The sequence below is a fragment of the Pygocentrus nattereri genome, chromosome 5 (genome assembly GCF_015220715.1).
Source record: "Pygocentrus nattereri isolate fPygNat1 chromosome 5, fPygNat1.pri, whole genome shotgun sequence".
Lineage (NCBI taxonomy): Eukaryota > Metazoa > Chordata > Actinopteri > Characiformes > Serrasalmidae > Pygocentrus > Pygocentrus nattereri.
Genome location: NC_051215.1, coordinates 39,997,166 through 40,021,235, shown reverse-complemented (window position 1 = coordinate 40,021,235; position 24,070 = coordinate 39,997,166). Strand labels below are relative to the sequence as shown.

General features: G+C 37.8%; 1 protein-coding gene across 1 annotated transcript in view; it reads left to right on the top strand.

Moving 5' to 3' along the window:
- The window catches only part of slc24a3 (solute carrier family 24 member 3), a 93,004-nt gene that overhangs the window by 52,469 nt on the left and 16,465 nt on the right, over window positions 1-24,070 (top strand). The window contains exon 3 of the mRNA XM_017722617.2: window positions 13,868-13,944. Within this exon, the coding sequence (XP_017578106.1) occupies window positions 13,868-13,944 (77 nt within the window). The remainder of the gene's footprint in view (window positions 1-13,867; window positions 13,945-24,070) is intronic.

Here is a 24,070-nt window from a genome sequence, read left to right as displayed (position 1 = left end):
TGTGACTTTTTTTACAACATTTGTGTACTTGCTATCAGTTTTTATTATGTTTATCTATTTACAGCTAAATATAATAAATTGCATTTTATCACAAATGTTTAAATCTTTGCAATAAAATTGTATCATGACTCAAGTATTATGATTACATTGCATGATGTCTTTAGATTGCCACCTCTGTTGGACATACGGCACACAATGTTGCTGCTAATATCTGTTTGGGAATATGTTGTAAAACAGGAGCTGAGCAGCCTGTGTGGTCTGCTCTTTCTCACTGTACCTCTGTTTTTGTACTCTGTTTTTGTTCATTTGACTGTTTTTGTTTCCTCTTCCTTCTTATCGCTCTCTGTACAGTACCTTGCCCTGTCTTTTCCTCACTGCTTGGCCTTCTTCTTGAGGGCTGCTCTGTGGAGGGTGACAACTTGGTCACAGTTTTGAGTGTGTGTTTGGGTCCCGCTGGCATCTGTGGAACCCACTGCCCCAGGTTTCAGCGGTCACTGAGAATCACTCCCCACACATATACACACCGTCTCTAAAGTGCAGTAATCTAGGACAGTTCTTTGTTGTTCTCTTCCACTCCATCAATTCAGACAGTATGGTGTGTCTAAATTGTAGGAGTCACTGGAACCAGTTGGAGATTTTTGTGGTTTAAGGGATAAAACAGAATTTGACTATATCCTATAATTTTGCAAGCATTTGCCATGGTTGAACACTTTACAGCTGCACACTATAAGGACTGCAGACTTATTTTTCATTCGTAACTATTAGGATTGTGTCCCAAGTTTATTCGTCCAGCTTACAGCCTCTGTTCCTTCAGTCCCCTTCTCTACCATCAGACAAATGTTTGATGCATTAGGTAATGTACCACCCAGTTGTTTTTAAACACTTGTGGCAAAAAAACCTAAATGCAACCATATGTGGTTGTTTGTAAGTGTTTTCAGGAGCAGGGAAAGGTGGAGATTTAAAGGGCCGGGACAGCACTCTGTCTCCTTAAATGGCCCAGCAAGCATATTTCGGGGAGGAAAATCTGATTGCTTTTGTTCTGAACAGACAGGCATATGCAGCGATGCGATAAATGAGAACGACACTTGCTGTTCCACTCCAGTGCATGTATGCACACGAGGGCCCGCCCGTATGAAGATTTTGTGGCTGATGTTGATTTCAGGCAAAACATTCTGATAACCGATAATCTCAGTTGATATTATTAGTTTAGAGTTCAAAGGTCTCAGGACACACAATTTTCCATTTAAACCTGGAAACAAATAACATGAAGCTTTAGAATCTTGAAAAATTTAATACAAAGAAAAGTTCTCACAATGAAAATGAAGAGGAAATCAAAATTGCTAGGTCACTGTTCAAACTGAAGCAAATTTGTGAAGTCGATCATGTTGAGGCTTTTATACAGATGACTGTCAGGTGTATTTGACTCATCAGAAGCTTTTGTGTAAACGTATGGCAGCCTTGCCAGCTTGCACACAGTCATTAAAGCAAAAGAGGGACATAAGAAATACTAAGAAATTTGAAATTCCTGTAAACATTAAAATATGCTACTTGTCATTCAATTATTAAGCTGATAATATCATTTATAATGAGAAAACTTTGTATTAAATTATAAATAAATGCAAAATAAAAGCATTTTCACCAGTGGTCTCAGACTTTTAGTCTCCACTGTAATTTTATGTCATTTTTGTAGTAGTTTCAGTTCTTAAACTAATAAACAGCCAAAACTTTTAATTGTATGTATATATATATATTGTTTTCCCATTAGCTCTCTTCATGAAAAAAAGATTTTCCTATGCTAAAGGTGAAGCTTGGATGCAGTTTTCATGTTTTTGTAATACTTACCGTGACGATATGTTGTGTTCAGATTCACTACCTTTATAGTAGTGAGCCTTTATAGTTATCACATAAATAGAGAGCTCCTCAAATTAGCCCTAATCATCGTCATGCTATTGGACAATATTGATAATACTGCATGTAGCTGTTATTGACAATATTGTTGGCCAACCATTGCACGCGCATTGCATGTACTATTTGGTATTATCGTACATGTTTGGCATTTGGATCACTATCCAGTCCACAAACACTGCCCTACTTTCATGTGTGAGGAAATCATGCTGCTCATGTCATCCAGCATATTAAGGCGGGATTGGTCAACTGAGTTAGAAACGTCATTGCCAGAGACCCTGCAGAAAGTCATAGAGCAAACGAGGGTAAGGATTTCATGCCCATCAGACTGCTGTACATCTAAACAGCCTGATTGTCCATAGTAATAGACCCTAATACGTTATACACATGCTTAAGTGTCCGTAGATGGCATATGGCCCTTCACCCGCCCTGTATAGGCAGCTGGCATGTCATCTATGGAAGGATTAGAGAAGAAGCTACTCTATAGTGTAAGCTCAGGTCATCTTCATCTCCCAGCTGTCCTAACTCTACCATTCTGTTACTGTAATGCCCATCAGTGGATGACTTGTTCATTCAAAGCATGTAGATAATACATACAGTTGTATGTAGAATATATACTGTCACCATTGTAAGAAACCTTTGTACCTGTGAAACATTAACTTTACTGATTAACTTTTTTTAATGTAATTGTGGTACAAGGTACTATAACTGATATTGTACATAATACTCTCATATACAGCATCACATTCAGGAGTGAGTGTTGGCCAGTAGTCTAAGGCTTTATTTTGGTCCGCTTTACATTTTGGTTGAATGATGGTGTACAACAACTGTGCAGATTATATTTCAAATCAAATTCAGTGGAGTACAAACAAGAGAATTTTACACCCCTTTTAACCCACAGGTTTAAATGTGACGTTCAGCACCTCCCAGCCACACTTGTAATGAAGCAAAGGCTACACATGTTTGTAGGCATCAGGATTAAAACATTTGATCTTCTCAGCTGGATTCAGTATTCAGGATTCAGGCCTTAAAGTCTAAGGACCAGTCAATATACAGTACTTTGATAGAAATTATTGAGCAGTACATACTAATTATGGGACATTATGCCATAAGATTAATAACTGAATAATATGTGTAGAGCTTAAAGGAGTTTTCTGCAAAAAATGTTGCTTGAGTTTATGTAATTGCATTTTAAACGTCTTGTTCTAGCTGTTGACACTGTCATCAAAATGCACTGATACACTGTTTTTGTGATCAGTTCACAGACCAAGAATGACCATGCTCAATCTTTCACTCCCGTTGTACAGTTTCATCAGAGCCAGTGGCAGACTTAGGAAGCCAAAGCTCTCTTTTAATCTTACAGCTTGCCATTTTAAAGTCCACCCCCTCCATTCCTGCTACACACTTTCATTTTTTAAGGTTTGCAGGGGGAAAAAAACTGAACTGGCATCTGTTCGCCATACAGTGACGTGTAGATTAGAGTCGTTGTGTTTGGCATTGTTCTTAAAAAGCCTTATCTCCTGAGATCTGTTTAATGATGCGCAGGATTAGGATGAATTATTTATTAAAATAAAAAGTCTGAATTATATAATATTTGGGCTCTTATGTAATGCAGCATGGACTGGCATCTCTGTTGTTTCTCAGAGTTGCGGTCCCAGCAGCAGCAGCAGTGCAGGAAAATCCAGCTTGATCCAGCATAGATTTAAAAGTCAGGGATTTGAAGAGGGCTGTGTGTGTCATCAAATATTCTTATCCCTCCCACTGTGTGTGTGTGTGTGTGTGTGTGTGTGTGTGTGTGTGTGTGTGTGTGTGTGTGAGTGTGTGTGTGTGTGTGTGTTTCATAAGCAACACAATTTGACCGTGAATATTATTTTAATGTAAGTTACAAAGCAGAGTTATTTCTTATTCGCCCTTCTGCATCTTGACCCTGACCAAGAGGCTAAGAACCTCAGCCAGACGGGCTAACTCACACTCTTTCTGCTCTTCCAGCCAAGCTGTGTTGTTTTATGCTTAGCTGTAAATTGTGAATTTATATTATTAGAAGCCTTGTTTTGCAGTGAAGTGCGTGGTCTAGCTTTTATAACATGATTTGCAAATCAGTTGCAGCTTGGAGAAGCCAGCTACGGGGCTGAGCTGAAGCAAACATGCTCTGATGTGACTAATTAGGGATGTGACTAGTCAGGGATGTGTGAATAAGCATTAATTGAATCCAGGCCTAATTGGGCACAGTGTCTGAGCAGGAGTTAAGGAGACAGATTGCAGGGAAGAGTTGCGTTGTGAGTGTACGAATCGTGTCATTAATTAGTGGTCTTTACTGTACCCCTTCGGCTGCTATACCATGGCCACCTGAGTGTAAGGCACATGTTTACAGTCGACACCCCAGTCTGCATGCCCTGTCGGCAGCTCCCAGGAGGAGAGATGAAGAGAATTGGAGAGATCATTTTGAGTCATGTCTCTTACCTGATGCAACTGAAATGGTGTTAATATCTGTAGTGAAATGTGATATAAACACCCAACTAGCAGAACTGATGAAGTTATAATGGCTTCAGTTATAATTAATTTCTGTAAATGAGATTCTAGAGGCTTCCTCTTTTGGCTCATAATAGTCACATCACAGTATGTCACAGTATCCTCTTGTGAGCGCATCTTGGATATCATCAGTAGTCTAGACCAACTGTATATTTCAATCCAAAGAGAGCAACATTTACTCCTTTTTAATTGCATTTAGTGCAACACAGGATATGAAATGTTAAATGAAAATCATTTGTACACAAAGTTGTTTTTTGAACTGTGGCACTCTTTTCTCTTTTTTGCCTTTTCTAACTTTTAATATGGGAGAAAATTGAAATATAGTGACATATCGTGTATTGTGAACTATTTATGAAGTATCTTGAAGTATTGTGATGTTATATTTTCAACATAACGCCAAGCTCTAGGCTTTACACAGGCAAGAAATATCCAATAGAAAGATGTTTTTAATCAAGTGTGTTATACATCAGCTGTTATTCTTTTTAAAGAATTGTTATAATTTTTACATTTTTTCAGGTTATTTCAGTGTGAAACAATGAAAATAAAAAGCATGGCTATAATGTAAATGCTGGCTTTTCTGCAGAAGGACTGTAGGCACGATAATAGCTTCAAATCATAGTAAAACATCTCTTCTACTTACTGATACAAATGTAATGTTGAAGACTCTCACTTTTGAAGGAAGAATTCATAGGCAATTACATGTACAGTCTACAGTTGTATTACCGTGAGTACAAAGTACGAGTTTACAATAGTGATGAAGACACTCATTTTTCTACTTATTTTGTTTCTTCTAATTTCCAGAACAGGAACAGGGAGCAAGGAGGATGTTGCAATTGTTGTTATTATTGTATGGCAAAAAAACACTTGATTGCAGTCTCTGTGACTGTGACAGTGACAAGAAGTTCAGTCAGTACGAGGCCTGCACTGTCAGTGAAAAAGTTTGTACTGACACTGATTTTCAAAAACGTTGATACTGCACTCTCAAAACCTCATCACTATGTATGACATTCTCACTTGCATAATCATCAAATTTGGCCTAACAGGACCAATTTATTTAAAGACGTCCTCAGAATGCACTCAGGAAGTGAAAACAGAGTAGAACAGATACCACAGCTAAGATCAATCGATCTTTGGTGTCCACATTCCTTTTAGGTTTAATTAAATGTGTTTGCACCCCCATCCACGCTTCTGTACTTCATTTGAAGGAGAAGAAATAGATTTAGGACTTCAAACAGTCCTTCACTAGTCTGCTTTGATGCGTATCAAATAACTTTAAGTAACTATTTTCATTTATCTAAAACTCATGCTAATCTAAACTAACATCTTGTCTGTGTAGCTGTTTTTGATCTGATTAAGGCAGTAATGTTGTTTTTTGTCATACATGTGGTTTACATTTCATGGTTATGTAATTATGTAATTATTACATAGTTAGTTACATAGTAATTACGTGTACTTTTTGGTGTTGCAATATCAAACCAGGGCTTGTTTATTGCAGGCGATAACTAAGTACTAAGGGTTAAATTGCCACTTTAAGTAACAGTATAAGGATTGAAATAAAAGGGGACAGAGAGTGCTTTTCACATAATCTACTCATATCTCCTACTCATGCATGACTGTGTCCTGCTGGCAGATATGTATTTTGTCCTGCTGCTGCCTCGCTCGTCCAACCCCACTCCTTCCCCATTTAGAGAATAACTCTTACAGTGTGCAGTGCTCTGATGCGCCAAGCAAATAATTTAAGCACATCTCCACACTGTGTACAAGAGTGTACGAGCACGTTGTGTGAGCATGTGGGCATTACTGTAGCCATCCCAGAAGCCTCTGCATTATGTCAGTGAGTAGAAAAGCACAGAGAGCAATTCTCCAGCTTTTACTAAGACTGTGTTCATGTCCTTTATATCACTTAAGCTAGCATTTTCTAAGCGACGTCTGCCCGATTCCATAGCTGAGAATAATAGCTGATTTACATGTGCCTGTCTGCACCAGGCCACAGATGATGCATCTCCAGCAGTACTTGAAGTGCACAAAAAGCATATTCTCAAAAAGATACAGAGAAAATTGAGTCATCTGTAGAAAACAGGATTCATGATGTTGACAAAGCAGTATTTCAGTATTTTTGAGGACAAAGTCTTAAAGCTATTATACTAGTAACCACTTTTCCCAGAACCATTTGCGGCTTAACCCACTCGTCACTGCCAAGGTCAGGAAAGTGACTTATTGCAAAGGGATAAAATGAACTGAAAAGGAGGAATTATGAGATTTCCTAATTTGTGCACTCTTTTACATCAGCATTATTTTGAACGTGATGCTTACAAATGAAGAGCGGTACAACAGCGCTTCAGTATGTTTCACAGAGTTTGCTTGTTAGATATGTATTGTAGTGAAAAGTTGTTATTTTCACACCATTAATTGCCCTTCAGATAAATGCGCACACAGTAGAACTTTAATTATACATCAAGTAAGTGTTTATTCTGTGTACTCAAGGATGTGACTGAGTCAGTATAGTTCTTACTTCTTGGAATAAGTGACTGTCATTGTTTGTTATCTTCTAGTGTTCCATATTATGACTCAGAGGTTGGCTTCACATGTTGCTAATTCTCATGGGAAATATGTTTTTAAAGCACATAGGAATTGTATTACAGCAGACAACAAATTAATTACCAAAGGGATATTCTGTATTAATTACACAGCATAAGGAGAGTAAGGCAATAAGTCAGACACTGCTAGTTGTTTTCTGTCATATGGGCAGTTAGACAGTCTTTTGGTTTACACTTCAGCCCAATTAACTCTGATATTCCCTCATTTAACTGAACTATTTCTAGACGTCACATCACTTTGGTGTGTACGTTATGCTTGATGTCTTATACAGTCACTGTGAATATACTTTTGGCTAAGCTGAGATTTCACTCTTTTTCTTTGTCACTGTCTGTCTCCTTTTTCTTTATATCTCTCCCTGTATTGGGAATTATTTTTTGGGTATTTTTGGGTAATAATTGGGTATTTTTTGGACGTTTCTAATACAAGCACATAGGTATATGTTAATGGTTCCTTGCCATCCATCTTACCATGGGCAAAAGAGAATGACTTTTGGGGTTTAAACACTAGAAAGGCTGGAATTACATCCAAATATTATAATGGCCATAGAGATCATGTCTGTTTTTTATGTAGTACAACAAGAATGGGTGGAAATATTATTAGTCCACACCATTACATATATATATATATATATGACAAATACATAGTATATATATGTGTGTGTGTATGTATATATATATATATATATGTATAATATGTATAATGACAAAATGACAACTTTATAGGAGAAAGAAAAAAAAACTACTTTACTTTTAATGTAAATCAATGGAACCAGACATTTTTTGGGCCATTCATCATGAAATTCACAAATTATGATATTTTTGATAATTTTATGATACTTTTGATACTTTTGATAATTTGATCATTTTTGATAACTTTTGATCTATTGTCTTTTGTAGTTTCTGTTCTACTGTATTCTGGTTTATACCTTTTGCAGTTCTTTCTGGGTGGATATTTCACATATGTGGGGGAGTGTTTCCTCTTGTTGATCCTTCATGCCATATTCACCTTTAAAATGCATCCCCTTATGTTTTGCCCTCAAGGTTATTTATTTTGTAGCTCATTTAAGCACGCGGAAAAAATCTGACATTTTCAAATTGTACACTTTTGATCAAACCCACCTCTGCATTTGTATTTATACTGTAAATGGCTTTTCTCTTCAACTTAGATTACGTTATGTGGAAACAAACAATTTAACTGATTCTGTTCAGCTCAAATATTTTGAATGTAACAGTGCAACACAGAACTTTATTTTAGATGAACAAAAGCAATATTTGACATTTGACAACCTCAAAAGCTCTTCCGACCAGCCTCTGCCCTGTTACATTTATACAGTGTAGAAAAAAAGAGATTTAAGTCGAATTTTAACTTTTTAATTAAAGTTTGTTAGATTTGTTAAATTCTATCAATACAATATTTAACATAATAGGGTTTTGATGAGCCAAACCAGTTATTTGATGATGAGTACAAGTGGTACTGGGCTGTTAAGAGGAGAGGTTTGGAAAGGGTTGAATTGACATGTGTAAACTCACTACTCATTATTATCATTTGTATTTATTTTAATATTAGTGTGTTAGTCTTTTGAGTAAACAAATGCTTACAGCCCTAAACCGCCTTAAACGTTTGCACAGTAAGCAATTTAAAATATATCAAAATGGTAGTGATGACTGACTGAAGTGATGTTTCTTGTGTTTGTTTTTTTTTGCATCCACTATTCTTGTCAGTGTGTTTTCAGGAAATGTGAACGACACAGAATCAGGGACAGAAAAATAACAGTATACAAGACTATCAGCTTTGACCACTCCGCTTAGAATGAGGCTTGAACTACCACACCTGAAACAAAGCTATACACCTCCATATTGTCTTACGGAGAGGAGGAAAGAGTAGCTTACCTTGACAACAGAAACATCATTGAAGCTTAACTGACAACAGATATTACCCTCCCCTCAGTTTGTGTTACAGAGGCCTGGCCTTCAGTGCGCCTCTCAGGTCTGACAGTCACTGTGTGACTCAACATTAGATATATGAGCACTTCTGATGTTTGACTCTGATTAGTCGGTTTGTTTAGTGCTGGGCAAAGGCACGAGGAGTCCATGTGTTGAATATGGTGGCTGTATGTGAATCTGCCCTCAGAGAGGGAAGTTACTGCACGGATGAGGGGGAGGTGTGTGTAGCGGAGCTTGAGGTTGGTGCTGACAGCACTTAATTTATGTGGACAGTCCTCATGCCCTTCCTGTTGGCCATTAGTCTCCTGTAGCCCTGCAAGAAGAGAGGTTGGAACACAGCCTTCATCCGCAAGCTCTCCTCTTATCCTCTCCTGTCTGCTCTGCGGACTGTGGGCCAACGTCAGGAAGCCTGTTCTCAACAATCTAGAATGGCTGCATGTAGAGGCAGTAAAAAGGGCTTGGCGGCTTTTATCAGGCCTTTAGGTTTTATCTGGATGTGACCTACCAGTGCTCTGCCCACAAACTCATTCTTCCAAAGCAGTTGTGGGAAGGTTCAGCAAACTTTACAGAACATTGGCAAAAATCACATTAAAACTAATGAGAATTTGTCGTGGACAACTAGAAACACAATGATCACACTGTTAGTACAGATCAGGTGTAGTTTTTTTGTTGGTTTATCAAGCGGACATTAGCATGGTGGTAAAACAGTTGTCGTTTCTAAACTACTCAGTTTTAATTAGCTACAACATCAAAGTCCAGTTGGTAGAGCGGCATTTTAAACCAGTAACTTTAATCTCAGTTGAAAAGGTTGAATTGGGTTTTAGCCAATGTTCTGTAAAGTTCATGAAACATCACATCAGTTGCTAGGAAAGACCCAGCTGCATTTGTTGTCTCAGCATGGATAGATCAGTTGGTTACGTAATCCTATGTGACAATGTCTTGTCATTATTTTTATTTTAAAGCCCACGGTAATTACAGCAAAAGCAAGACTCCTGTATCTTTTCTGCAGTGTTGCCAAATTCAGGCCGCTGTTAAGCTGTACTGAAATCTTTTAATTGGTGCAGGCTCAGTAATTGAAGTTTGTTGTACTGCAATTGAAATAAGGTTAATCATGGGCTCTTCTGAATACACTTTTTAGAGCCATGCTCCAGTGCACTGCACTCAACAAGGGGACTCAGTCTCAGTGTTTGAGCTTCTCTAATGAGGACCACAGTCACCACTGAGCCCCACACCAGCCATAAGCACCTACAGAGGCCTGTAGCTGTTGGAGGAAAAATAGACAGATGACTCTCGCTTTCAATTTGTGCACTTTCCATCAGTCTTTTGTAGTCAGTTGAGTGATGTTTTCCTCTTGCTGCTAAGGGCTTTTGTGAAATTTATGGTGGGCTGGAATGGAGGTGGACATAGGTGGTGGCCTCAGAGGTCACTGTGTCCCAAGGTCCTGGGGACCTGGATTAGTGTCAGTGAGTAAAATGATGGACAATTGGTGACTATAACAGCATTATTAATAATAATATTACATTTATTCACCATTCATAAAATGTAACTTGTGTAGCAGGCAGGTAAAAAAGATGTTAAAGGCAAAATAAAAAAATAAGATTACAAATAATTAAAAAGACAAACAAATAAGGGGAGAACCACAAACTTTATAAAACAAGGAAAAGTAAAATAATATGTATCAAAACAAAACATTCATGGCATCATGAAACTGAAGATAATAAATTCAAAGAAAAGCAAAATTAACACCCAAAGACACATATTCCTCACTATTACATCTACATATATTACTACATATTACTTTAATAGTTCCTGAATAAATTCTAACAATTGCTGAAAGAAAATAATAAGTCTGGGGTTCAGGGAATTATAAGAGCATTTTAGATGTGCAAAAGACAAGGACCACTGCATTTATTTAATTTCCAGTCAAAATGGCAATAATTTATTTATAAATTTATTTATAAACTATGAGGTTATATTTCTGGTGAGGTTAAATGTAAGGTGATCCACTTTCTTTAGGAAGGAGTCAAAGGAAAAATAGTGAAAAAAACAGGACTTTCCACAACTGGAGTTCAAGTAATTGTTAAAAGATACAGTGAAAATGGGACTCCTAACAACCATTCAACCTTGCAGACCACCGAATTGATCACCATAAGGTTAACAGCACTTAAAACTTTCATCTTTAAAAGAGAGGAGCTCCACTCTTGCTTCAGGTCTGAGGAAATCCACACGTTTCTGACTATCCTTCCACTGTGAGAAGATGACTTAATGCTATGACTCTGAAAGAATATGTAGCTTCTAATAAGCTGTTACTGACTAAAGGAAACCAACAAAAAAGATTCAAATTTCCAGACTAATCAAAAAAGCTGCTGGTGTATTCAGAACACTGGGCAGAGTAACCCAGAGTCCAGACCTCAATGTTATTGGATGTGTTTGGGATTGATTGGATTTTGAGAAGCAGAAAATACAACCAACTTATCAATCAGAATATCCCTGCAGATTTCTTTGAAAAACTGAAAGCCAGTAATAAAGCCTAAGGATCAACACACTAAACATTGAATGAATTAATGTATGTTGTTATTCAGACTTCTGTCTAACTGTCTGGTAAATTTAAATGGACACTCTCTGCCTTTTGCACAGTGATGTACATAGACAGGAAGACCTTGGTGAGACTGAAAGCCTGAAAATTACACTACATCATTTTACTACAGCAGCTTCCCTCCCAGCAGGATACATTTCACTTTTCTATCCCTCTCCCTCTCCTTACCCTTCATGTGTAGTAGTGGAGTGTGGTGGTGTGTGAGTTGCTATTGGCTCAGTGCTGACATGGCAGACAGGGCAGTGTCTAGCCTGCTCGCACACTCAGCCTGTTGGGTGTTCACTGATAGAATGGCACTGTGTGCCATGCAGCCATAGACAAACACCGCCAGGCCCACACACTCAGCTTTCTGTGCTAATGGCTTTATCATCGGTAAACCACTATATGAGATGAACCCTTTTCATAGTGTTTTGGCTTCCGTCTCACATTCTGATGTTTGTATTCCACTTGCCAAAGCATTCCAGTTATCCTTCAGTTCTAGTAATTATAAGCAGCCTTAATTGCAGCATGATAATGTTGTTCTTTTGGTCCTCGTGGAAGAGTCTTGTCAGTTTGCATATAGAAAAAAAGAAAGAGCACCGCTGTCTGTCTTTGTAACAAAGAATAGTGAGTGGGATAAGATGCTTCTCTTTCAGTTAAGTGGGATTTAGCCTTTCACTGTAGCAACAAAAAGCACAGAGCCGTAAACACAGCCACACTCAGAGAACTCGTGCTTAAGCCACGTATTGGCAATCAGCTTTTCTTCTTGTACAAACAGCAGCCTGTCTTGGGAGTCTCTGAGCTTTTCAGTGGTAGCCCTGTAGTTGATGTCATAGCAGCAAGCAGGCAGTAGAGGAATGAGCACAATTTTAGCGCTTCAGGGAGTTCGCAACTGGCTGTACTGTTCCTACTGTCTCTCGGCTGGCTGAAGGCAGGCCGACCTAATAGGAGTCTTGCAGCAAGCACCAGGTCCAATCTGTGGGCCAGAGCTTATCAGTGGAGCCATCGAGGTGGCATGCTGCGTTTGTGAATAGCTTGTTAACAGAGCAGCTACACTTAGAGGGCCAGGATAACAGCTTCGTAACTGCAGGAAAATCAGCAGCTGAAAATCACACACGGCCGAATCTGATTGTTATCGTGTCTGCCTGACCTTAGTGGAGGAGCCTTGCTTCAGGTTAAGAAACTAACACTGGAGCAGCTCACTATGTTGTAAATGTGTGGGTGTTTTCTCTCATCATTCACGCATACCGAGGGTTAAGTATGACATGATGCTTGACACTTTCAAACACACATTGATGTACAACCTGCTGTGACAGTACAAATATGTGTTAAAATTGTATTGACAATAACAAAATGAAAATCTATGAAAATCTGAAAAATCTATTTTAGAAAACTGATAGTTCTGTTTTGAAACTATATTTTTATTGCAAAAAATGAAAAACTGATTGCCTTCATTTTTTTACTTAATTAATCTTAAATTTGTAAATTAACAGAACAGTATCAATGTATTATATATTATATCTTATATCATGAGTTGCTTGGCACCCATAGCCTACTACCAACAAACTGTATTGCTTGAAGGAAGAACTGTTCATTGTGATGATTATTATTTGTACTTTAAATCATTCATTGAACATACATCAGAATAAGTATTTTCAACATCATTTTCTAAAAGCAATAAAACTCAAGATTCTGTTCATTACATGATGCATAGCAGATTGTAGGCAATTCTGTTTTGCCTTCTTTTCTAACTAAAACAAGTTTTTCATTACAAATTATATTATCAGCCTCAAAATTTTTGTGAACTGTAAATCTTTGAAATTTTAACATAAATTTCTGAATTTCCTTCTTTTGCTTTAATGACTGCATGCTCTCAAGCTGGACACACTTGTGAAAAGGACTCTGATGAAAGTCATCGAAACACGTGCTTACATAACAGAGACATACATTTGCTTATTTTTGTCTGTCATAACTTTGTTTTAGTGTTTTCAAAGATCTACAACATTCTGTTGTTTATATGATTTGAATGGGAAAAAAGCAGATTTTTGATGTGGTTTAGACTCTATGCTGTATAGTTCACAGAAATGGATCTATAAATTGCTATGATTCCAAAAAACATTTTTTACATACCTGAAAAAGTTAGATGTGGTGTTTCAATTTGTAATTGAAAGTCCAGGAGAGCAAGATAAGTTGATGTATGGTTTCTAACACTGCTGCAGGTAGATGCAGTTCTTTAACTAGGTGATTTATAATAAATGAGTCACTACTGTGCTCCTGTATATGTGAATACTGATGCACATGTTTGTTTTTTCCTCAGGTATACACGAGTTTCCTGATGACATTTTCACCAACCAGGAGCGAATGGAGGGGGCTGTGGCCCTGCATGTTTTGGCTGTAAGTGTCTCTGCAGCTATCTGTGTATGTGTTCTTGTGTATGTGAGTTGATAATAATGGAAGATTTCCCTGATTTTCCCTGAATTAGCATTGGTTCATGCTAATTCAGAGCATTTGTCTTATCTGTTGCATGCTCCAGAATGTTTTTTTGAAGGTTAGGAATTTTTAGCTTGGCTGGATTCTCCAAATGAGACTCCACAATAGAGTTGCATAACATTAGTCACAGTAATATAGTAAGAGGTACAATTATTTGTCTTAACCCTTTACATGTAACATTCATGAAACGTTGCGTTTAAACTTAAACAGCACTACAGGCCTTTAAGATATCAGCAAACTACGAATTCACAATAAATTAGAGCCAGCAGCATGGCTTATATAGTCATACATCCCTTTGAAATCCCAGGCCTAATCTACGTTACACATGCAGAATCAGCTGCATTGTCTGCCCATTAGATTACAGTGTACACAGATCAATGTTCAACTGCCATTTTTTAGCATTTTTTATGCTGTTGCTTGTCATCAGATGATAAATGTGACATCCAGCAGATCCAATCAAAGAGGAGATTCAGCTTTAGAGATTGTCCCACACCACTGTGGTTTTATTTTAAAAATGTGAATCCCATGTAGTGGTAGCAGGTCCAAATGCAACTAGCCAATTCCAGGGCAATTTCTAAACATTTGACATCAGGCTTTAGAAAAATATGATTGTCTTCCAGATGTGTGCAGAAATACTACAAATGCTTTTTAGGGCAGTAATAACAAGGCCGTAATAAACAAAGAGGCTCATAAGAAACAGCAGGAGTGTGATATAGTCCTATATACTGTCATCAGTAAGAGCATAAACTAAAAACATCTATTTACAAAGCTGAGAAAACAGTCACACATGTCTACACATAGAAGACAGAGACCTCCAGTAAGTTTAATGATTGAAGTGGGTTGACTGTTAAGATTATTCTAGGGTTTGGTAATATGACAGTATGTGATGTTATTGTGATAAATTATGCCACAGTACAATACAGTATGCTTTATTGAACATATCATGCATATCTTTGGCACTTGTAGAGCACTGACCAACTGCATGTTTTATCATAAACACAGCTAAATTAGTCCCATTTAACTGCATTTAGTGCAACACTGAATGCCAAATATTGCATAAAAATCATTGTATTTGCAGTTTCTGATAGTATTTTTTAATGGAGCACTATTGGTTCTTTTTACTCAGTTCTTGCTGATCAGATGTCTGAAAAAATAAATACTGTGACATCATGTATCATGAAAATTTCTTGAAGTATTGCAATATTGTATTTTTTGCTGTATCGCCACCTCAAGATTATTCATCCAAATTGTTTTGTTCTGCATATATTTGGATATTTTTAGGAAAAATGTGGACAGTGTAATTTCCAATTTTATGTTTTTTATGCGTTTGCATATTATTTTGGTCTTAAACATTGACAAATTATGTTAATAACTCGCATTGCTGAAAAGCTGAGTTTGTGCTGAAGCAGAGCATATAGATCACTGATAACAGTATAATGTATCACCAAGTTACAGTCAAAAATATAAACCTGCGCAGCCAGGAACTTTTAGACTTAGGTTTTAAAATGTCAAAGATTTAAAGTAACGCTCATTCGTTAGAGTAGAGTAGCTCAATGATTAAGGATTTATTTCTTAAAGAACATTGAAGCACAGCAATCACATAAGTGAACTATCATTGCACACTATCTGCCATTCAAGTCTTACCACCTAGTCAAAAAACTATATAAGTACTGAATAAGTTATAGAACTGCAGTTTTTAGTCCAGCATTCAGCATCTATCAGCATAGAAGCTGAATTTTGCTAGACTTTAATATTCTCTTTTTGGGAACCTTTGGGTCTAAAATCAGTTATAAACTTCGAAAGTCAGAAGTTTGATGAATCACAAAGGAATACAGATGATGTCATCAATAGAAGAAACTACTATATAACACACCAAATGAATTTGTCAGTAAATGTTATTGATTAAAAGTAGATTCCTCTCCTCACACATATACTGAAGTCAAATTAATATTAGCATTATTTGAAAACATGCAGGAAAAGAAGAAATTATTTTATGCTGAAAAGAAAGTAACCTGCTTGTCTTCATTTTTTTTACATTATTAATTGCTGGGTAGACATAAACACTGTAGTTATTCGTTTTCCCCACAAACTACCAGAATTTACTGGAAAATGAAGAGATTCGGTGCGAAGTGGAGGAGGCACCAATGTGGTTTCCAGCCTGCCGGTTTTTAAGAAATTGCCTTTACACATGAAGACATGCCAGGAACTGCATTATTTCAGTGCAGTAGAGTGTAGGTTAACACTGTTAACTAAGAAACTATTTTATTTTAAATTATTTCATCGGGCTGGAAAAAGTGTAGCGCAATGGGCCTCTGCATGGTCACTCTAAATATAGCATATATATGAACACGATTTGAGACGTGAAGTTGGAAAAACACCAGCCCTGGTTTGCATGTCCATTCTATGACTAAGTACTTCTGTGAAAAGGCCTGAGTTAGCATCTCAGTGGTCCTCATGTGCCCTCCCACTGCTCTCTGATGTGCTTTATTTGAGATTTGGCTGCTGATTGTGGCTCTCTGCATTTTCATGGTTTTATCTCAATTGGCTTGTCCTTAAGCTCTTACCAGAAATACTGTTTACAACAGTGCATGCAAGGCCCATCAGAAAGAGGCTTAATTTAGCAGTTAAGAGTGTGTGTCCATGTGTGTGTGTACTTGCAGACCTTTAACCAAACCCGCTGGAGCCTCAGGACTGACGACACACAACTCCCATTCATTTACAGAATATGCAATTGCCTCATTTCTCCAGTGGCTTGCCATACACTGCTTGTATTGTTTGATTTGGTTTCACTGTTTTTGTCAATTCAGAAGATGGATTTGCAGAGCAGACAGAAAGTTTTGCAGAACAGAGTGAGTTTAGTGTAATTTATTGTGAGTTGCTCAGTGGAGCTTTCCGTGGTTTACATGGATAACATCATTCCTCTTCCTCTCTTTCCATCTGTCACTCTGTCCTTTTTGACACTCACACAGTCAGAGTTGGCACTTTAGAATTGTTAACAAATGGCTCTCAATCTCAAGCATACCGGGGTTGTAGGATGGCAACTGGGCTTTGGAGAGATAAGAAGAGGGTAAATGAAGTGGCAGTCAGCGAGAGTGAAGGTGCTGGTGTTTACTGCAGAGAAGCAGTTCACTGTTTCTTTCACTCTTAGATTTCACCTATAAATGTGTTAGGTCATACTTAAAGCTGCAATGTCAGATTTTTTTTTAATTAAAAGAAAACATCTCCAAAGTTAGCAGTTTGGCCAAATAGGGGGCAGGTCAGATGCTCACGAATGTAACATGAAATTAAACACTTAAAGAAATTGGTTACTAAATATTAATTACTAAAATGTAACTGAGTAAAAAGTAGATTACTTTTCTCATAAATATACTGTAACTATACACATTAAACACATACATTTGAGAACACTCAACAGTTGCTGGAGTTGCCCTTTACATCGTGTGAAAATGTCATGATAAAAGGACTTTCTCCTGTAATATTACACGTTTAAAGATTCATGATAATTTTTGTTTTTTGGACAGAGACACAATTCATAAAAATTGCTTGAATACATGTAACTCAGAAAACATAGCTCATTACTATTCACCTCTGCCTACAAGATTCAACATAAAGCAAAAGTTTAGTAACACCTACTCAATAATTATTATAGAAAAATAGTGAAAACTATGAAGTAATACTTACGAATTTATGCAGTGGCCAAAAAAGTGTTAAACAAATCGAACTGTATATTTATATACTTATATTTCATTTGAATATTTTTTATTTATTTATTTTTATTTATTTATTTATTTATTTTTATATTGAAATTTTTTTATTTTTTTTTTACAAATACTTTTTTAGTGATAGATATTTAATCTCATGCCACTTTTCACACACTTCTCATGTGCATGGGAAGACATGCTCCTCCACTGAGTTTTGTCGAAACTGTCTGTGGTATTTGCTATTTTCATGATTCAGGAAACTGTCACCACCCAAGATGAAGGTGCTGAAGGACTTGACATCTTTTTTTAGAGTCTTTCTACTCAAAGCGTACATAAACCACCCTGGTTTCTGTGAGCTGCCATGCGTGAGTGCTCAGTTGAAAGAGCTGAAGTAGAGGCAGGACTATATGTTCTGCTACACTCCTGGAATCCTCTGTGGACTTGATGTGACACTGCCGTTGCATTTTGCTGTTTAATTAGTTGCTTGTGTACGCAGAGAGAGGCTAGTGAGAGATTTAGTGTGAGTACTCTGCAACTCCCTTCAGCTAGTTTTCCATACTTTATTTCTCTGCAGGAGTGTGTACTCTGTCCTGTCAGGTCGGGAGTGGAGAGGGGGGTTACGTAACAGGCACATTGTGTTGTGTGTGTGTGCGTATGCATGACTGGATCACTGATTGAAGTCTTGTCGGGAAGTGGTTGTTGGACAGATATCAGGGGCCACTGTGGGCTTGCTTTAACACTGTGTGTCATTACCCATGTGAATGTTTGGGTGAATGTGTAGCTCTCATGTGCTTTGATAAATGTTCAAGTGTGTCCCATGTGTCAAATGTGCAAAAGCATGGTGTGCAAGACCACACTAAACACACACTAAGTGCACCCTTTCCTGACTAATTGCTGTCATTAAATTTTAACATACAGTATAGAGTGAAATACACTCTGTAAGTTATAATTTAAATTTGGTTTATTACAATAGACACCACTAGTGATATTGAGATGTTGTATTCAATGATTACATTTATTGGGAAAACCAAAAAATGATTCAATAATATGATATGTATTTATTACATTAATTCATTTATTTGCATAAGTGATCTCCCTGAATTTTTAATCACCACATTTTCAAGTACGAATCATTCTGGAAGTTAATTTTCTCATTAAGGACTCATCTACAGTTGTGTCCATAATTCTGGTCTAATTTTTACTGATTACTACTAATTTGTTGAAATGTGTAATGAAGGAGAATAGAGACATCATAGTAAACATTTTCTTTTTAATTGTACTGAAAACAATGATCGCAAACGTTTTAATTGGGATTCCAAACTTTTGAGCACTTCTGTATATTCCACAATTCATTGCCTTGGTGACATTCTAACACACTTTCTGAAATGCCAGAGAAGAAAGAAATGAACAGTGTTAGTAACTTTCCCACATAGTTATGATACATATCCATACACTTGTGATCTTGACAAGTTCAGCATATTAGTTTGCACTTAAGCAAAACCGCAAACTGCACATGGCTTTGAAGCATCTAGAAGCATCTAGGTCATCTGACCAAACGTGTTGCTAGTGGTGGCTTGCAGGTAGTGTTTAGATGGATTGTGTGTGTGTGTGTGTGTGTGCGTGTGTGTGTGTGTATGTGTGTGTGTATGTATGTGTGTGTGAGTATGAGGGCATATTGCATTAGTTACTGAAGCAATATTTATACAAAAAATCTAATTTGCCCAATTTTCCCTGCCTTACCCAAATATAGTCAATCAGTTCAGACATGTTTGTACACTCACATGTAATGGAAACTTGCACCCTGCTAAGCAGTATCCGCACACATCCTTAAACACACATCTGCCTCAAACTGTATTGAGTTGTTGAATAATCTCCAATAGACTGACTTATTTGGTTTCTGAATCTGAATTTTAACATCAGTTTTTGCATAGAAATGTATGTGCTATGCAGACATACAATAGTAACAAGCCATGGTTCACAGCCAAACTAGGACAGCTTTGTCAGGCCAAGGCAGATGCCTACAGAAGTAGAGAAGGCGACCAGAGTGGCTAGAAGAAACCACACTGAAAAGCTGAAAAACAGGCATCAGTGTGGCAAGGCCTTGCAGACTTTACAAACTACAAAAGACCACCTTCCTCTGTTGAAGAAAACAACATGGTTGATGACCTAAATGTCTTTGGTTCAGGTTTAGAGAGACAAAGTCACACCCATCAGTCTCTAAAGCTGAACAACATCAGCTTCCATCACACCTTTGATAACCCCTCTGTGTGATGTCCCCTCCTTCTTCAACCCTTCCACCATCATCCTGGTCCCCAAGAATCCCTCCATCACAAGACTGAGTGACTAAAGGCCTGTCACCTTGACGTCTGTGGTCATGAAGTCATTTAATAGACTAGTGTGGGCACAAAAGAAGGATGTCACTGGACACTTGCTGGCTCCTCTGCAGTTTACCTATAGACCAAACAGGTCAGTGGATGATGCAGTCAACATGAGATTGCACTACATCCTGCAACACATTGACTGCCCTGGGACATATTCAGGGATCTTGTTTGTGGCTAGCTTGGAATTTAACACTATCATCCCAGAAATCCTCTCCTCCAAACTCTCCCAGGTCACCGTCTTTCCAGCCAACTGTTAGGGGATCACCAGCTTCCTAAAAGACAGGAAACAGCAGGTCACGCTGGGGGAGGTCACTTCTGCTATACGGACAATCAGCAGTAGTGATCCTCAAGGATGTGTACTCACCTCACTGCTTTTCTCTCTGTACCAATGACTGCACCTCTAAGGACCCGTCTGTTAAACTCCTGAAGTTTGCAGACGACACTGCAGTCATCAGACAAGTCTGCACATTGGCGGGAGGTTGAACAGCTGGTGTTCTGTTGCAGTCAAAACTACTTGGAGCTGAACATGCTCAAGACTGTGGCGATGACTGTGAACTTTAGGAGACACCCTTTAGCACTGCTCCCACTGTATTCAACAGCCCTGGGTAAAAAGTAGAGAAGGTCTCTACTTTTTAGTAGCATACGGTGTCATATACTTTATTTTTCCACATTTTGTTGTATAAAGAGTTGTTTGTAACAATATTTCTTGTTAAAAAGGGTTGCTTGTTGATACAAAAAAAGTAAAAACAGCAGTTGTTGTATTGTAGCGGGTAATATCACTGGCTTCCATGCAGCAGACTAGGCTTTGATTCCCCACCCGGGCAAATATGTGATACTTTTCCAATAGGAGGCCTTGAGCAAGACTCCGAATGCTGTATTTGTAACACAGTTAAAACTACAAGTCACTCAGCATAAGAGCATCTGCTGAATGCATAAATGTAAAAATCTCAGAATTTTCTGCTTTATTCCCTACACATTGAATAAATCAACAACAGCATTGAGAAATCGCATGATTCTTGATGAAGAGCAGATTATATGGCAGAAAAGGGTTTAAGCCCTGTTTGTAACTCCAGTGCAAAACTAAAGAAGCAAAGACGTTAAATAGTGAGTGACTATGCTTGGGGTAAGGGGGAAATTGTGTATATTTGGTTTTCTGTTGAACCATCTCTTTAATACCAGTGTTAAAGAAGGGGCTTGTGCAGAAAAACGTGCTTTGAAACGTATGGAGAACCCCTTGCGTGTGATTATGTGTGTACTTCTGTTACGATGTGTAGAAAGGAAAACAGAAAAATTCACACCCTACTGACCACACTCTGTGTTACAACAAGCAGATGTTGGGCCAACTAATCCCCTCCACATTTGTAGACACACACATACAGCGAGTGCAAGCTGCCACATTGCGTATGATTTAAGGACACTTTCTCAGAAACAGCTGAAGCAACCTCAACAGGAGTGAGGGCAATAGAGGAGAACTGAGGCTGGACACTCTCAGTCTGAGCTATCTGACCCAGCATTTACATGGGCTGTGGAGATGAGACCATTCCTTAACCTAAAAAATAACATACTGACAGAATTCGCAAAGTTGCTCCTATAAGAGATGCAGAGCCTGTCTTTACTTCTTATGTAATTTTCCATGAATTGAAGAGATTCTAATCAGGAGCAGCAGTCTGTTGCTGAATGTGCTTGGCACAGCCGTCTGTCATCAAGCTGCTTTTCCACGTTGGGTAACATTCTGTTTGGAGGCTTCTCCTCACAGACCCTGCTGCAAACTGTAAATATGGCCCATAGTGGCGTATCAAAATGCTGATCTCAGCAGTTACAGATACAGATACAATTATGAGCTCTTTCTAATACTTGGCCAGCTATTGGTCAGTACTACTGAGGTTTGGTCAGAAATGCTGATGGCGCACATTACAAGGCAGTCTTATCGAAAACACACTTAACATTGCCAAGGATTTGTACTGCTAGGGCCTATTGTCTCAACATGGCATGCACAAAATATTTTTACTATGTATTTTTAATTTATTTTAAATTCTTTTTAAATGATTTGTTCTTGTTTATTTATTGTACAATATTGAACAATAAAAACCTTGGTAAATGATTGACTATAGAATTATCTGCAGTAGAAAGTTCTGGTAATGGCTTTGCTGAAGTGTTTAAGTAATTCAGCTATATGAAGCAGGTAAGGTGAGTTTAGTGTGTTTATGGGTTGTGTGGGCTGCTTAAAGTGGTTAACTTACAACATGTGAGAAAGTAGGGCTGACCTATAATACAGTACCACCAAAATGTTCTCACGAGTGAGAAAGGTGGAAATCCCCTTTAGCATGAGATTTGAGATTCAATAATGTTCTGTGCTGTATGTTCAGTTTACATTACATAATTATATGTAATTACATTACTGCATAATTAATTATGCAAGTTTGTCATTGTACATTGTGTACTGACAGCTTTGAGTCTGCATTTCTAATTTATTTCAGTTTTTATGTCAAAAAATGACAAAACATGAAAAATGTAAAGGAAAATAAGTTTGTTTTTTATATATGCAAGTGTGTTTGCTTAACCATTTCCAAACCTCTCCTCAAGGATGGCCAGCATTATTTGTTAGTTATCATTCAGTACCTAAGTTGGCAATTCGGTCCTTAATTAAATAAAATTAGCGGTGCTGGTGATGATTTTAAATATATTTATTCAGACCATCTCATAAGATGTCAATTGCTCTTTTTGAAAATGAGGTGTTGTAACCTTTTACTGTATTTATGTTTATTATTATTTATTCTAACATTATTCAGGGATTTTATAGGCAACAGCAGGCTTACTGCTGAGATAAATGATAAGGTGCCTAAGACTTCAAAAAATTTTTATACCATCTGATATATCATCACTGTTGTTGCACAAAAAAAACACAAAAAATTGTACCATTTCTAGCTGGCAGCTTATATTTTAAAATTATTGCAGAAGAGTTAAATGTGTTTAAGGGGCCATCACCAATTTCTCTGTATATGTACAGTAGGGGTGTGGGAATAAATCGATTCTTAGATACATTGCGATGCAGACGTGAACGATTCTGAATTGAAAAATCGATTTTCTGAATTTTAATTTAGAACGTAATGTAGAACGGAAAGGGCGGAACTTGGAAGTGGGTAAGTGCAGCGCCCGGACAGTCTGTGGCGGAACATAACAAAAATACAATAGTGAATGAGTGAGAAATCCGACCAGCTCCTTCTGCATTAAAGACAGGTTAGGTCAGGAGCAACAAGCCAAATGTTAAGAGGAACCATTTTGTCCTTTCAGCAAAAATCAAACCACCTTGGGAGCCCCAACATTTAATGCCCAGTATGTCTTAGTGTGCACTAATGTCATAGTATAGGCTAAAAATGATGAAGCTTTAGTTATCTCAGCTACAGCTGTTTTCCTCCCATCTCCTCCAGAAAACTTTTCCTCAGAAGTAAAGCAGCTCATTGTAAAATGTCTCTCATCATTTGGCTGATTTATGAGGCTTCTTATTCTCCAGCTTCTTGTTCAAATTTTTTCGTTGCACCTTAAATTTTGACTGAGGCACCAAATGTAAATGAGGCTCCATTTAAGGTGGAACGGGAAAATAGAATAGAAGAGACTTCTGCTTCACAACTTTTTAGTGTTTGACAGTTTCTCGTTGCAGATTTAACGCTGCTAGAAACCAACTGCGCTGCTTAAAAATGCAAATAAGTCTCCAAACGTTCGTCTGAGCTAAATCTCTCTCTGCCTTGTCGTTCGCTACTAGCCAGGAGAGACTGTGTTGCTAAGTGACCTGCAGTCTCTTTGAGAAACGGGGCTTTCGCGCTGTGTTGCTCACATCCTGTCTTGCAGATATTTTACTGACACAGTGACCCCTGACTCTCTACAACATGACCAAATCACTAAAGAAAACGGGCAGGATGGCTGTAACATGTGCTGCGTGAACATCCATGA